Source organism: Manacus candei, unplaced genomic scaffold (assembly GCF_025592945.1).
Source record: "Manacus candei isolate 608988 ecotype Guabito, Panama unplaced genomic scaffold, ASM2559294v1 h1tg000073l, whole genome shotgun sequence".
Lineage (NCBI taxonomy): Eukaryota > Metazoa > Chordata > Aves > Passeriformes > Pipridae > Manacus > Manacus candei.
This window is the reverse complement of record NW_026138121.1, coordinates 2364715-2381006: the sequence shown is the minus strand read 5'-3', so window position 1 is coordinate 2381006 and position 16292 is coordinate 2364715. Positions and strand designations below refer to the sequence as shown.

The 16292-nt window shown below is 53.2% G+C and overlaps 2 protein-coding genes across 8 annotated transcripts in view; both read right to left on the bottom strand.

The window, feature by feature from the left end:
* Positions 1-12323, bottom strand: part of LOC127480485 (interleukin-20-like) — a 117298-nt gene extending 104975 nt beyond the window's left edge. The window contains exon 1 of the mRNA XM_051808686.1: positions 12166-12323. The gene's annotated coding sequence lies outside the window, so the exon portion shown is untranslated. The remainder of the gene's footprint in view (positions 1-12165) is intronic.
* RASSF5 (Ras association domain family member 5) overlaps positions 1-16292 on the bottom strand; it is a 28824-nt gene that overhangs the window by 10017 nt on the left and 2515 nt on the right. The window contains exons 1-5 of one of the 7 annotated variants that reach the window (XM_051808620.1): positions 12464-13202; positions 11872-11926; positions 11487-11602; positions 10737-10860; positions 9584-9702 (exon numbers count right to left, since the gene is read on the bottom strand). In XM_051808620.1, coding sequence (XP_051664580.1) covers positions 9584-9702; positions 10737-10860; positions 11487-11602; positions 11872-11890 — 378 coding nt within the window. In that variant the 5' untranslated portion in view covers positions 11891-11926; positions 12464-13202. The other 6 variants (XM_051808624.1, XM_051808621.1, XM_051808618.1 and 3 more) reach the window with 6 other exon arrangements.

Here is a 16292-nt window from a genome sequence, read left to right as displayed (position 1 = left end):
AGCAACCCCAGCCATCCTTGGGGATCACCTCATGGCCTCACAAGAGGACACCCGTGTGCCAGCCTGCACAACCAGCACGTTCCATCGTGCCACCCTCCTGTGTGACCGGCAGGAGAGCGACGGCGAGGCTGGAGCTGCCAGGGTGATTCCACACCTGCTCCACTGAAAACCTGATGCAGAACATGGCAGGGCTGTGGATGCCAGAGGTTAAACAGGCTGTCAGCTCGCTGGCAGTGTTTAAACTCAGCAGGTGAGGGGTTTGCCAGCCTGTGTGACACTGCCATAAAATAACTCACAGAGCTGCAGCGACACAGGCACCCACAGACTGCACAGGGCCCTGCCCATGTCCTCCCCCTGCACAGAGGCTCCCTTCCATTATCCCTCTGTTGTAAGAAATACCAGCTGTAAGAAATGACTCGAGCCTCATCTGGCACTTGGGCTAAAGCTCAGTGGGATAAAGGCTGCCCAGCTCCTGGTGCACAAAGCCCATGGCCCGGGGCTCGGGCAGCCACTGTCCCCACGAGTTCCCCACAGCAACCCCCTCTTTGCAACCCACCACTCAGCTAATGAGCCGTGAGCTTGTGACAGGCTATTATGGAAAACCCACAGGCCCTGGTGACTGTGGTGACACGCTCTCAAAAGAATTCTGAGCCAAGAGAGGCAACAACGAAGCCTCCACGACAGATATTTCCATTTATCGGTTGGAGAGGAGAAACACCCTCCCCATCCAGTCAAAGGGCATCCTCCCTACAGCCTCTCACCTGCCCAAAGTCAACCCCCAACTTAAAAACCTTTTTGAAGCAAGCAAAGGCAGCAGCTCTGCATCATCTTGGGAATAACAGCTCTAGGTGGGACCCAGGAGCTTTCTGGTGCCACCTCAGCAGTGTGGGTGGATGGTGCCCTCTCCCATGGCTCCACCACAGCCCCAGCTGGCACAAAGGAGCTGTGGTTACAATTTGGATGCACAGCCCAAGAGGTGGAAGACCAGCAGTTGCTCTTTGCCATAAGCTTCATCACCAAACCAGACATGGAAAGGCACAGTAGGTAGAAAGTCTGATTGTGCCCTTCCCTGGGACACTCCTTGGAGCAAGGGCCACTTCCCTGCAGCCCCAAACCAGCCTCAGGGACACCATCCCTGCCCCCTCACTCCCAGTCAATTCTTCTCACCAGCTATTTAGTTAATGAATTTGAAGAGCAGAACAGTGGAGATGGATCTGCCCCAACATCACCACATTCTTGGCATCAACTGTCTTATCTCGAGGCAGGAGTGGCCAAGTCCTCCCTGGGGTGCTCAGACACAGCTCCATCACCATTTACATCAACCATACTGGGACAACTTGCACTCCCAAAAACACAGCCCAAGCTCTCCCTTTGGCTTCCATGTTCAGACTGCAAGAGTATTTCAAAGATCTCTTCTGAAGGGATTATACAACTCAGGGCATCAACCCTCAGTTCTCCTGCTTATTATGGAAAGATGTGTCCTAAAATATGAGAAAGTAAAGCCTGGACAGCACGTCTGGGCCACAGTTCAGAGAAGCATCACCAGCTCACCTCCTGTGCCCACTATCACACCACAGCACAAAGGACTGGAAATAGAAGTGAATGCTTCAAATCTGAGCCAGAAACAGGAGAAGCAGCAGCTCAGAACTGTAAATCCAGCTGCAGCAGGGAGTGGTGGCAGCTGGGGGACATGGGGGCCAGGGCAGTCACCAGAGCTGGGACATCTCTGCTCTCACAGAGCTCTCCATCACTGCTCGACACCCAACACTTCCCCTTCACCACCCACTCCCACGGTTCACAGCGCTATGCTGGGAAAGGATCCACTGCTCCAGCACAGACAGGCAGGGGAGAGAATCACACAACAGATTTAGACCAAAAATCACCCCCAAAAAACCCTAAATACCCCCAACAATTCACTCCCTTTGAGAAATTCAGATGAGAGGCTGTGGTTTGCTTTGGGGTTCAGAGGAAAAGGCAGAAGATAAGAGAGCTGTGCATTTCTAGAGGAGGGGAGAGGGATGGTTGCTGCATTTCAGAGAGGTTAGAGCAAGTGAAGATGGGCTCAGTGTTTTGATTGCCATGGAGATTTCACTTAGAAACCGTTTTTCCTGCCACATCTCTGCTCAGCAGTGAGAGCTGAGAAGGTCCTCACGAGGAGCTGCATCTCAGGGGGGGTCTGGGCTGGACAGGACCCCAAGGGTGCACAACCACACCAGTGTCTGTGTGCACAGAGACCCCAGCCCAGATGGTGGATCAGAGAGATCTGCTGATCCTCAGGAGCAGACACTGGGAACTGGTCACAGCCTTGCAGGGCCAGAAAAGCTTCTACCCCCCCTCCCTCCCCCAAGAGGTGCCCCAGGGCCACCCCTGCAGGAAGACTGTACCTGCCTCCCCCCTGGGAATCACTCTGTGCTCTGCAGGACAGAGACAAGGGGACAAAGGGAGGACCCTGAACTAGTCCCTGGGCTCTGGTTCATCTGCAATGCCCCCTTTGCACCCCTACAAACCATCTCATCCAGCCCCTGCTCAGCTTCTGTCCCTCCTGTGTTTTCTATTCCTGGACAGACACTTGCCCCTCTCTCTCCCTGTCTGAGCCAGCTCTCCCAGCAGCCACTGATGCAGGACTCCAAGAGCAATTTTGCAGAGTTTTAAGCAATCAGGCTTCAGGCAGAAGCCACTGAAGCCATTCAGCTGGAGAGGCCTGAAAATGCCAAGTAATGGATCTCCAGGGAGGGGGTCACACGTGAGATCTAAAACAGTTCTTTGCTAATGAAGAGTGATTGCAGTGATGGTTCTGAAAATAAAAAGGGATTACAGCAATCCTGGAAAGAGGCTCTTCAGGTTAATACAGTTATTTCAATCAGAAAAATCATTTCTGTAATCATAGAGAACAAATTCCACTCCACTGTTTTAAGTGACTGGAGACCTGTATGTCTCCTCCTACCCCCCACATTTCCTCCACAGAGATGTTTCCTATATCTTTCAAGACCTGTATCCCTAAGTTATCCATATTTAGCTTCCTCCTGCCCAGTGCAGGGCATGCCCACGGGTTGATGGGTGCCACACTGTGCATCCTGGATTCAGGAATCATTCCTGGGCATCTAAAGATGGACAAACATCACCATTCCCAAACACACCCCTCAGGTTAACTCACTTTTGGGTCTAGGCTGATGTTCCCTGGTCGTGGCCAGGAGCAGGGACCATACTTGGGGAAAAACAAAGTCGTTGCCACAAGCAGCTCTTGTATTGGTGGGAAGGTTCCACATTCAATAATATCACTTAATTAAGGTGCCAAGGTGAAAAGGGGAGACAGGGAGTGAGCAATATGAGATGTCCACCACCTCCTCCTCCTCCTGCATGACCTGCCCCACCACTGCCCCCCAGGATGCCACGAACCCCCCAAAACCTTCCTCCCCCGAGGCCTGACAGTGGTTTCCACCTCCATCCAGCCTGAGACACCAGGACCCATCCCCACACATTACACAACAGCAGTTGGTTTTAAGCAGCACATTTTGTGTGGGGTTTTTTTTTGTCCTTTCCACTCACAGGAACCATTTCCTCCCCATAACACCAAACCCCTGAAAGGCTCCATCTTCCCCAGCAGCTCTGCCACCCACGCTGGTCACATCCAGGCAAGGAGCTGGGAAAAAAGGGGCTGCAGCAGCTCCAAATCCCTCTGTGAGGGAGAGCTCCTGAGCACCAACAGCACCAGGCTGGTTTCCAAAAGGTACCCAAGGATCTGCAGTGCTCTGGCTCAAACAGAGCAGCACCAACACCCCGATCTCTTATGTCTCCTACACAAATGAATCATCAAATGACATTTAAAAACCAACAGCAAGTGTCGGTTAATCATAGTGAAAGGGAGCTGCTGGCCAGCAGGGAATATCCCACCTTAAACCCAAGGGAGTGTTTCCTCAGAGAAATTAAAATTCCCAGCAGACTGAAGCTCTCCCCCAGAGCAGCCCCACCTTCCCAGGGAGAGCAGGGGAGAGCTCTTGGGCTGCAGGAGGATGAACCCCAAAGCACCTCCTCAGGATTGCTGCTCTGCAGCCTCAGGTGCAAATGCAGCAGAGCCTGAACAGGAGTGTGCCAGTGCTAATGGTTTTCAGGGGAGTTTTAAGTGAAAAAAGCTGCTCCCTGGGCCAGATTTGACCTGTGGGTGCTGCAGGGCTCTCACTGTGCTGTGAAACCCCCACTTCCGCAGCAGCACCTTCTCCTTTTGTGCTCAGCTCCGGTTGGGGCCCCAAAGTTTATGACAGGGATTTTTAATTTTATTTAAATAAACGCTTAAAACCCACGAAGCAGCCCTGTCAATGTTACTGAGGCAGAAATCTCACCCTGGGGTGAAACACTGCCCAGCCAAACCCTCTCTTCCTTCTCCAAGGCCGGTGCACATGGCCCAAGGCGCCCAGAGAAGGGATCACATTCATCACTGTGTTAATAAGCTCACGGATTAATTCGGTCCTGAACTTTCCCATCTCCCCACCCGCAATTTTTCAGCAATGCTGCAGATTTTGCGAGGCCAAACCACAGGTCCCTGGCCGGGAGCCTGACCCGTGGATGACAGCTGGCAGGGTTGCTACAGGATTTCACCTAACGCCGAAAAAAAAAATAAAAAATCGCGTTTAGAGTCGGCTCCTCCAGCGTGAATCCCCCCCGGGGAAGGGGAAAACCCGGCGTGTAAAGGTTGAGATGGCTGAGGAAAACCTGCAGCAGCGCAGACCCCCCTGCACAGGAGAGGGAAGAGCCCTCCGGCAGCTCTGCCCTGACTCCTGCACGAGCTCATTTTGGCAGCACCCGCAGCCAAACGTGCGGGAACACCCGACATCCCCCTCCTCCGGTGCCCCCCTCTTTCCCAGCACATCCCTCCTCACTAGTTCGGAGCCGTTACCTTGGCAGGGACCTTGCTCTGCGCGCTGCGGAAAAAAGAGGTTTTTGCCGTGAAAAAGCAATCCTCGAGGTCTTCATCCAAACTGCAGTAGCCGCTGCTCATGCTGCTGCCGAGGGTCATCGAAGCCCGGCAGAGGCGAGAGGCTGAGGGGGCGCGGGGGTCGCCGGGGGGCTCGGGGGGCCGGCGACCATCGGGGTCCCCGCTGCGAGCCCGCGCTCACATCCTCGGCTCGCCGGCGCTCATCTGCGGCAGCAGCTCCTTCTGCTCATCCTCCGGAGCCAGCCCAGCTACTCCTCTTTAACAGGCAGCCGTGCCGGGTAACCCTTCCCTTCCCTTCCCTCTCCTCCTCCACCCGCCTCCCTGCGCAGCGTGGAAGGGGCAGAGCCGCAGGTTCGCTCCCGCTGCCGGAGCCCAGCCCGGCCGGTCCCGGGGGTGCCCGCGCAGCATCGCCCTCGCCTTCGCCTCCCCTTCCTGCCCTCGCCTCGCTCGGCGCGGCCCCGGCCACTTCCTCTTGCAGAATTTCTCACCCCCCGCTCGCAGCCGAGGTGCTGGGCAATGCCCGGCCCCCCCCCTCCGGGGACCCCCGGCACCACCTTGGTGACCCCAAACACATCGCCGGGGAGGGCTGGATGCTGCCCCGTCCCTGTCAGCTGCCGGGGCATCGCCTGGTTTTGGGAATCAAGGCTAGGCTGGACCAAAAGGTGGTAGGGAAAGCAGGGGGGGGCTGGTGAAGGTGCAGCCTGAGACCCTCCTCGGGGTCCCAGAGACCCCTGGCCATCACACTGCAGGAGGCACTGGGTGCCCCTCTGCTCTGCAGATAATTTTAGAGCAGCAGGAGCAGTTTCAGCAGCACTGGCACCCAGATGAGGCAGCTTCAACTGCAGCCCAAGAAAAAGCCTTTCAGCTCCTGGGTCCTGTTTGCAAGAAGCTCCAGGCTCATGAAAATGCTGTGCTGGCCTTGGAAAGAGGTTCAGAACAACAGCATCATCCCTGGTCCCCTCAGCCCCCCCAGCCCTGCAGGGACCCAGCTCAGCACTGACCCACCCCAGCACTGCCTGCTCCGTCCCCTCCAGAGCTGCCAACCATCCCATCAATACCCTGTGATTTACCCAGCAGCTTTTAAAGCAGCTGTGACCTTCCTGCTTGGTGAAGATCACAGGTATTTCTGGAGCCAGGCAGGGGAAGAGCTCTGCTCCCCACAGGCTTTTCCTCCTCCCTCGGTGGGGGATCCCATGAGGGGCTGTGCATCCACGGGGAGCACATCCCAGCACATCCACAGCCACCTGAAAACACATGTTTGTGAGCAAGTAGAGGGGACTGAAGAAAAGCCTGACATGCTGTGTTATGAAAGACCCTGCTTAGGCAATGCAGTATTAATGTACGTGCTGAGAATTCTTCACCACACTTCAGAAACAGAGGAGGGAACGAGGCCTGAGAGCACAGAAGGGTTTGGTTTGGAAGGGACCTTAAAGTTCATCTCATTCCACCCCCTGCCATGGGCAGGGACACCTCCCACTAGCCCAGGCTGCTCTGAGCCCTGGCCTTGAACACTTCCAGGGATAAGGAATCCACAACTTTTCCTGGCAATCCGTGTCATTGCTTCACCACCTTCACTGGGAAGAATTCCTTCCCGGTACCTGAGCTAAACTTGCTCCTCCAATTGGTCCAAAAGGGCTCCATCCAAGGCCTTCACAGCCACCACCCAGCACAAAAACCTCCTCCCCTCTTGATAGGCTGCAGATGGTGCTCCAAATCTGTATCTGTTGGTTGAAGGACTTAAATCACTCCAAGCCTTTGATAAGCTCCATGCCCCTCTGCCAGCAGCATCCCAGGAATACAAACTGAGATGTACATGGCAAAAGACTGGAGGGAGGAGGCAACATCTGCATCTCAAAAAGAGGGAGGCAAGAATCCAAGTGGCTTATTTACAAAGCAACTGGTAACAGTGTGGAATAAATAAGCCATGCTCTCAGCAGCAGAGTCCTCCTGCAGCAGCACAACCCCCCCCCTGCTCCACGGGGATATATTTAGAGGAGAAAGAGGCTTAAATTGAGCATGTGCAACACTAGCAGAAAGTGAGTGTTGGGCTGATGATCAGCACTGGTGTCTCCTATGAAGTCTCAGCCCCAGGAGTGTCACAGGGGAACCAGGGGGCAGCCCCATGTGAAGCTGGGTGCTCTCCCTCTGCATTGCTCCATGGGATTCTCCAAGAAACCCTCACTTTTCCATTGCAGTGCATCTATGAGGGAGATCAGCTCCATAAAAAAAAACAAACCAAAACAAAACAACCAAGCCAAATAAACCCAAGTAATTTTGGCCTGTTGGTCCAGCAGAAGCTCTACTTAATGGTTACCTGCACATCAGCCCCCCCCAAAACCCACCCACTGGTGACCTGCACCAGTTCTCAGGTGGGAAGTACATGACCAGGGACCAAACTCCTGGTGCTGCCAACACCAGATGAATCTGGATTTCAGCTGGGCAGGCTGATCTGGGACCCAAATGTAACACGCTCTTAAGTACTTTACTGGATCAAAGCCCAAATTATTAATGCCTGGTATTACAAGGTAACAGCATTAAATATGTGATAATAAAGTAGTTATTTCTCCAATGCTTCCAGCTTGCTTAATTTTGATAATACTATTTAATGACTTCCAACTCTGCCAGCTATTAATTTTTCCTGTCTTTCCAGAGTGCAATCCCCTTCCCCTCCTGCCAGCATATTCAGGCATCCTGTTAGTCTCCTACTGGAACACTGTCAGTGCTTTCCCTCCATCCTCCTCCTTTCCAGCAGCAAAACCTGCCTGGCCAACAGAAACACTCCAGGAACGTGGCTGTGTGCTCAGCTCTACGGGCTCAGATCAAGTAAACATGATTTTCCCCTGATTATCCAGTATCCATAAAAGAGAACAGAGCCTTATTGCAGTGATTTAACCCTCATTAACCCTCAAACCAGCCCCCACACCTCCAGATTCCCCCAGCACAGGCAACAAGGCTCCATCCAGCACTTTGCAGCACGAAAGGTTTCGAGGTACAATCCCCTGCCAGGACCTTGGGATTGGGTTTATGGATTTCTGTTTGCTGCTGGAACTGGAGAGACACTTTTGTTTCCTGGGCACAAAATTCCCCCCTCCCTTCCCTGGGATCCCAGCAGAGCCGTGTCAGAGTGATGGATTGCCACTGAGCACGGGCTCTGTGTTTGTTATTAGGCCCATCAATAACCCCGGCTGGTGTTATCGCCCCCAAGATGAAACGAGCCTTCCTCATTTTCCCGAGAGCCAGGCTTTTCTCATGCTGCTGGGGGAAGCCCAACAACATCCACCACAAATCTGGCTTCACATCCTTATACAAACACCTCAAGGCTCAGTGGGGAACCCACTCTGAGCCCCTTTGTAACACGTAACTTAGAAGATAAATCCCATCTCACTTCAGATCCCTCCTGAACAGTTTATTCTGAGCAGCACCTGCCCAGCCACGCATCAGCCAGACCAAGCTCAGCAGACCTTGCACAGCAAAGGATGGATGACAACCAAACCCCACAAACTCAACAGAAACCCTGTGTTGCCTTTGGAAAAGTGCATGTTTCCATCTCCAGTTCTGCACAAGCACAGTCCTCCACAAAGAGGGATATAAACACAGCCTTATAATGAAGGTGAAAACACAGAATCACAGAACCATTAAGGTTGCAAAAGACTTCCAAGATCATCCAGTCCAACCTTCAGCCAAGTACCCTCATGCCCACTAAACCATAGAATGAAGTGCCACATCTACTCAGTTTTTGAACACTTCCAGGGATGGCAACTCCACCGCTTCCACGGGGAGCTGTTCAAAAGAACTGTTAGAAAAGAACACACAGAGACTGAAAAGGTTCCGTTTTCAAGTCAAATCCACTCCAGGCAGGTTTCTAAGCGGTGCCTTAAGCTTCCAGCATTAAGTCTCTTACATCCCACGTGGTGTGACAGGAGTCCCTGCACCCTGCAGCCTGTCCCACCCACGCTGGCTCGCAGGACACTGCGGCACAGACACCGTGGGACCCTGGGGGGATTAAGCCAACAGCTAAACCTTCCGGAGTAACCCCGGGATTACTGCACATGCCTAACGCAGATTGAAGGGTCTCAATCCCCTGGGGCTACTGAAACTCTTAAAACAAGGCCATTAGCCAGGACTCCTGGTGAAATCTGCACCTGTGCTCTGCGGCGACGCAGGAAAAACGCACCTTTGCTGCTGATTTACAAGCGCTTTGCTCAATTTAATGACAAAATTTAATGCCAGTGTTGGTGATCCCTGGCAGGCACAGGGACATGAACCATGTGATGAGGGGGCTGATGACCCCTCAGGGCACTGGGACATGGCCAGGCTGCAGAACATGGACCAGCATTCCCACACGGCACAGCTCCTCTCACGTCCACTCCGGAATGGGAGCATTTTAAACACAACAAAGTTACACACACTCACCTCTACAGGGAGGGAGATGCCCACATGCCCAACCTCCAATCCACCAGATCACACACCCACCCAGGCAGGACACCTGGGCATGGGGTTTAGAGTCCATCAGTGACAACACCTGGGGCTGAGCTCTGACAAGCCCTCCCTCCTGGAAAACCCTTTGGGAGCAAGACACCAGGGCTCTGGAGGAGATGCCATCGGTCCCCACGAGGCTGTGCCCCCCCTCCCCGAGCCCCCTCCCCGTGGTACCTGGCTGCAGGGGGGCAGCAGGGTGCTCTCTGGGGACAGCTGGCCCTGGCACGGCCCCGGCCGGCGGCAATCCAGCTGGATGAGGCTGCGGCACTCCTGGTGACACGTGTATCTGCAGTCTGCAGGGAGAGAAGGAGAAGGTGAGGCTGCGGTTGAGGGGTGGTGGGGGAACCCCAGGAAGGGACTGGATTCCAGCTGGAGGGCAGACAGATGCTGGTGGGCACCAGCACAGCCTGTTCAGGGTCCCCGCTCAGGGGGGAAAGGCACCAAAACACCTCATCCAGAGCAAACTCTGCTCCCCTGCCCTCTCCCCAGCCTGTGTTTCCACAGCAGCACAAGCCACATTCCTGCCTCGTGTCCCATTGCCTTTCCCCAGACCTGGCACACTGACACACAAAGCATGGAAAACACCCCAACCCCACCAAACCACGGGGTACCCACTCCCCAGCTCTGCTCCTGGGAGGAGTCACCTGCAAAACATCTGGACCAAAAGCTTGACCACTGCACTGGATCCTTCACCTTTCACCACCAGGAAGGAAGAGACGTCTTTGTATTAGACAGAAGTCAAAGTATTTAAGGTCACTAACTATCACAGAATCATAGAATGGTTGGGTTGGAAGGGACCTTAAAGAACATGTTGTTGAACCTCTACCATGGGCAGGGACACCTTCCACCAGCCCAGGTTGCTCCAAGCCCTGTCCAACCTGACCTTGGACACTTCCAGGGATGGGGCAGCCACAGCTTCTCTGGGCAACCTGTGCCAGTTCCTAAATACAAACACTGCAAGGGCCAGTTACAGTGATTAAGGCACAGATCCACCTCCAGGCTGCCACAAATCCTCCCCTGGAGAGGGCAGGGACACATCCCAGCCGGAGCAGGGGCCATGACCTCCTGTCCCAGGTGCAGTAATGCATTTGCACAGTGGTTTTTTGGCTGCTGCCCCAATGTCAGACATTAACCAGTTCAAGGAAGGAATTGCACAGACACTGCTGAGCCCAGGTTTAACCCCTTAGGGCACAGGGTCCTGCTTGCCCATGGCTCCAGAGGGGTAGCATTTGGCACAGAGAGCTCCCTCCCTCCACCAGTTATCCCACACTCATGGCCATCACTCCCACAGCCCTTTCCCTCGAAGCCCCAACTCCTCCAAACCCACCTGACTGCAGCAAACAACCTCCTTCCACTTTAATGGCCCATCTGAGCCTTTTAATTTTTAACTGCCGTTCAAACAGCGTTAAATTTACTTTTACGTTATCCAAAATTCCAGAGAGGTCACCAACCTGAAAAAAAAAATTAAAAAAAAAAATACCCAAACCAAGGCAAGAGGGTTCACCCCACTGAGTGGAGTGCCTGTCCCTGCACCTGCCCTGTGACCCCACTCTGAACCACCAACCCATTTTAAATACCTTTCTTTTCACTTTTCTTTTTTTTTTTTTTCTTTTTTCCCTTTTTCTTTAGCATTTGGGTCAATGGTTTTGAATATCTGGGGCTGGCAGGAAGGCGAAGGAATATCTCATGTTTGCTGTGGAAACAGTGATTTCTGCTCAGCTCTGGTGAATACTCCAATGCCCCAGAATGAATGAGAGGAGCTGAAGCACTGCTGGGAGCTGGTGCCTGAGGGGGGAAGCATCAATCTCCAGGGGAAAGAGGGAAATCATTTATCATTTAACATTCATGTGGCGTGAGCTGTCTATCATTCTCCTATTCCAAATCAGTTGTCTCAAGTCAGCCTGGGGGAAAAGCAGGGAATCTTGCCTTTTTTTTTTTTTTAATTAGAAATAAGCTGCAGTTACACAGTAATTTAATGCATGACCTTTTGAGCAACTGGAACAGCCTTTTAATAGGGGACATTTGCCAAGTCTTTGCTGGAGGTGCCAATTGGAGAACGCTCCAGCTGCGGGTTCACCTGAGCATCTGCCACCAGAACGTCCCTTCTGCCTGTGTGGCCCCAGATTTTCACATTTGGGCAGCTGCCTCCTGGCTCTTTCAGACCTCCTGGAGTGGGAAGAGCCCTCCCAGCACCTGGGGTAAAGGCAAGCAGAGGTGTGACACACTAGTAACCTCCTGGACCACAGAAATGCCAGTTCCCAGGTACACCTCTGGATCAGGCCCATTGTGGCCAGGCATTTCTTTAGGGGATTAAAGTGTGACACCTCCTTAGTCACCATCACCTATTAACAGACCTAATCATCCTGTATCCGGCAGGGAACACTAATTTTAGAAACCCTGCACAGCTTTAGGAAGCAGCCACGTGACAGGTTAGCCAAGAAGAGCAGGATGCCTCCACTTACACTTCGAGATAATTTCCATTCCAGTCAAACAAAGGAACGCTTGGAAATGTAGTTTCTTTAAAAAAAAAAAATTAGTCTGATCGTGATACTGTGAAAAACTTGGGTGGTTGAAGGGAATTTCCCTTTCTCCAAAGATTAAAGTCTCTCAGGGGGATTAAGCTGGATAGAGTAAACCAGTCCAATACAGATGCTCATCTCAAATGCCTAAACACAGGGCTGCAGTCATAGAATGGTTTGGGTTGTAAGGGACCTTAAAGACCACCCAGTTCCACCCCCTGCCATGGGCAGAGACACCTTCCACTAGCCCAGGTTGCTCCAAGCCCTGTCCAACCTGGCCTTGGACACTGCCAGGGATGGGGCAGCCACAGATTTTCTGGGCAACCTGTGCCAGGGTCTCCCCACCCTCACAGGGAACAATTTCTCCTGTCATCCTGGCCAGCCCCATCCTCCCACCCCCACCTCCAGGATACCACAGACCCCCCTGGGGCACCTTTCAATTCCCCAACAAAAGGAGAAGGGAGGTTCTGCTGGAAGGGGAAAATGTGGCAGAACACTCCAGAATCCTTCAGGGGCTCTCACACATCACACACACCTCTCAGTGCAGGCTGCACCCGAGGCTGGATTTTGCTGGGTGCCTCTGCCCACACCCCACGTCAGCGGGGTGACCTCAGTGATGGCAGCAGGATGTGGCCCTGTGACACCAGACAGTGGGGTCAGGCGGCTCCTCCTGCTCTGAGGGGACAGGGCAGGACCTGTGGCACCACCACAACCATCAGCACTCCCAGAGTAATGCAGGGCAGGGGCTCAGTTCTCCTGCAAGACACATCCCAACACCCCCCCAGCGCCGACCCAGCCCCGTCTCTGCAGCCCCCTTTGTCTCGTCGGGTTTAGGTCTCAACCAGATGGTTTGGGTTCATTTGTTGGCAAACACAGGCAAAGCCCCAAGGGGGTGTTTCTTCTGTTTGCCCAGAGCAGCCAAGGCCCCCTGGGTGACAGGCACCCTTCTGTGATGTCCCTGCACTGCTGCAGCATCTGGAGCACAAATGCAGCTGCTGGCGGATGCTCTGGAGCCTTTTTTTACTAAAAGGCAAATTTTCCTTTACAGTGGAGCAGCACTCTGTGCTCCTGCCAGAGCAGGGCTGAAAAAGGAGCCAGAGCAGAGGTTGAAGCCTCCTGGTGTCACAGATGTGGTGGCAGGAGATCATGCCAGCCCTGTGCCAGCCCCGCTGCCTGCCAGGCAGGATCCCTGCGGCTCTGCAGTGCCACAGGAAACCCTAAGAGCACCCCAAAGAGCAGCAGAAAACCTGCACACAGCCAAATCCCCCCCAAACTCACACCACCACCTACCTCTGAGCAGCAAGACCTCCCTGCTCTGCCTCCTGGGCGGCCGCAGCCCCTCGGACCAAGGCTTGGACTTGGGGAAATGCCGGAAGATTTTGCGAATTCTCTTTGTTAGGAGCCCAAAGCAAGTGGCTGCTCCTGCTTTGCCGTCTGTCATCCTTGGGAGAGGAGATCCAGAGCTCTCCAGGCACACACAGAGCGTGCTGCTTCCACGAGGGGCCTTTTCTCCCACGGAGATAAAACCCTGACATTGCCCATTCCCAACCTGCTGCCACTCGACGGGGTTATTTATTTATTTTTCTGAGCAATGAGGCAGCGCCGCAGCTCAGAGCTTGTGCATCTCTGGGCCCGTCCCGTAAGCCATGGAAAACTTTCTATTTCTGGGGCTTTTTGCTTGATAAGATAAAACAACCCAACGGGAGAGATTAGAGAGAGAAAGCACAGGACCCGGCCGTGCGCTGGGAGGTCTCTTCCCGGCATCCTCCCTTTGCTTTGCTGCTTTTCCCTCCAGTCTTTTAAAGTTTAGGGGGTGGAAAAAAAGTCCCCAGTGTTTAAACAGAGATTAAATTAAAGAAATACACTGAGATGAACTACATTTATAGGACTGAAACTGTATTTATAAGAGTTTTAAACAGATTTAAATTCTGCGCATAGCAAGGGTTTCTAGAGCCTTTCAGAGCAACGAGAGAAGTCACAGCGTTATAAAAAGGAGGGAGTGTGACCTTTTACACAGACAGATAGTGCTAGGACAAGGGGAGTGGTTTTAAACTAAAAGAGGGGAGATTTAGATTAGATGTTAGGAAGAAATTGTTCCCTGTGAGGGTGGGCAGGCCCTGGCACAGGTTGCCCAGAGAAGCTGTGGCTGCTCCATCCCTGGGAGTGTCCAAGGCCAGGTTGGAAGGGGCTTGGAGCAACCTGGGCTAGTGGAAGGTGTCCCTGCCCACGGCAGGGGGTGGAACTGGGTGGTCTTTAAGGTCCTTTCCAACCCAAACCATTCTGTGATGTATCAGTTACAACAATATCATGTGTCAAACCATGGGGTGGGACATGAACATCAGTTTAACAACACACTTGAAATCTACTACTTTGTACCCACTACACCACGACTGTCCCCTCTCTGCTCAGGACTCCTCTCACGAGCAGACCAGTTTCCAGTGTCCAGTTTCCAGTTCCCTGCACAACACACTCTGGTTTTTGCACCGGGACTCACAAAGATGGGATTTAACTAATCCTAGAAATCCCACCAAGCAGCACAAGCAATGAGTTATCACAGGGGGCTTCCTTATTCACCCAGACAGCACCTCTGCAGCTACACAGATCCTTCCTTCCCACATGGAGACCAGTGAACTCAGCCACACACACCGGGCCAGGGATGAAGCAGAGGGAGAAAAGAGACAGCCCAAAAACTAACCTGCAAGGCAAGAGCTGGAGCCTCGGCCAGTGTGTCCGTCCATAAATCCTTCTTGAGGCACTGGACTGGATTGCAGCATGGAACATGACCCTAAAAGACCTGAGCTGCCCCAGGATCCTGCCACACAGCTCTGGGCAGGTCACCATCCCATCCCACACCTCCATCTCCTCCCAGGGAAGCGAACGCCCTGCCTGGGGGAGCCACCCCAGCACCCCACCCCACCCTCACCCAACCTGGCAAACGCCATCCCCACCTGCCCCAGTCACTTGGCAGCAGGACAAGCCTCAGGAATCTGTCTGGATCAGCTAAATGGAACAGAAATGCAAAGTACTGTGGGTCCTGTGCTGTTAGCAATTATTATTTACAGTGGCAAGACCAGAGACACGACTGAGTGTGGGAGGATGTGATGGAAGAAGAGACATGAAAAACCACCGTGTCCTGCAGAGCTCCAGTGGTGTGAGCAGAACCTCGTCCCAGCCAGGCTGGGCTCCTTAAAGAATTTGTTATCTTAAGCAAACATACTTGGGAACAAATAACATTGGAACTGCAGTTTGCTCTACAAATTAGAAGGAGAAATGGAGTTTTAACAACTCCCTTCTTAAGGAAATAGGGACTGATTCAGCCCAGAGCCTGAACACAGGAGGAGGAGCTGCTCTGGGAGATAAAGGTGGCATCAGACCAGAGGCATAAACCCAGCTGGACGCTGAGGTGCTTCACTGAACCAGATCGTGTCGCAAGACCTACAGATCAAAAGCTGCTTCAGGTGCAACTGCACTTGCCACTGAGAACATCAGGTGCTGGACGTGCTCCAAGGTTTCCCTCGAGGCAGTGCCTCACAGGCAGCCTTCCCACAGGGAAGCACCGAGACCTGCAGTGGATTTCTTGCAAAGAAGCACTTCAGCCCATAACGCCCTATTTTGGTAACACCCTGATCATCAGAGACACTGAGAGCCACCTCCCAAACCTGACCCATCACTGCCCACCAGTGTCCACCCTTCCCATCAGGAAGCTGCTCCAGTGCCAAGCCCAGCCTGGTTTCTCTGCTGTCCCAAAGCCCAGTAAAACACACTGAGGGCTTTGAAGCTGCCTTAGTCACCACGACATCCAACTGCACCCGCCCCACCAGAACACACCAAAAACCCCCCTGGCAAAGATGCACCTCTGCAACCTGCCCATCCAGCCCCCTTCTCCCAGCTGCTCCTCTGCCAGGAAAAGCTGGTAGTGGGACAGACACATTTACACTGCCACACTGAGATTATTTACTTTAATACTGACTCAGGCTTTGAAAGGTGCCAGCAGCACAAAGCCACAGACATCAGGTAGGAGATACTCAAGGCACAGCATGAAATGGCACAGCTACTCCTCCTGCCCGAGTGCCTTCCCTCCAAGACTGGAAACAAGGATTTTTAAGGAATGCCAGCAGGATGGCTCGGGGCAGTCACTCCTGAGCTCCCAGTTCCCCATCCCTTCACGTTGATGCCAGTGGGAGCAGCATGCTGGATGTCTGTCACACGTGGGACAGACTTAAACACTCCCACTAAAAGCAGGGAAAAGGCTGCCATATCTCAGATATCTGCATCAACCTCCTGACAGGGAGTTGTAGAGAGCAAGAAGGTCCCCCCTGAGCCTCTTATTCTCCAACCTGAACAATAAATAATAATAAAAGACA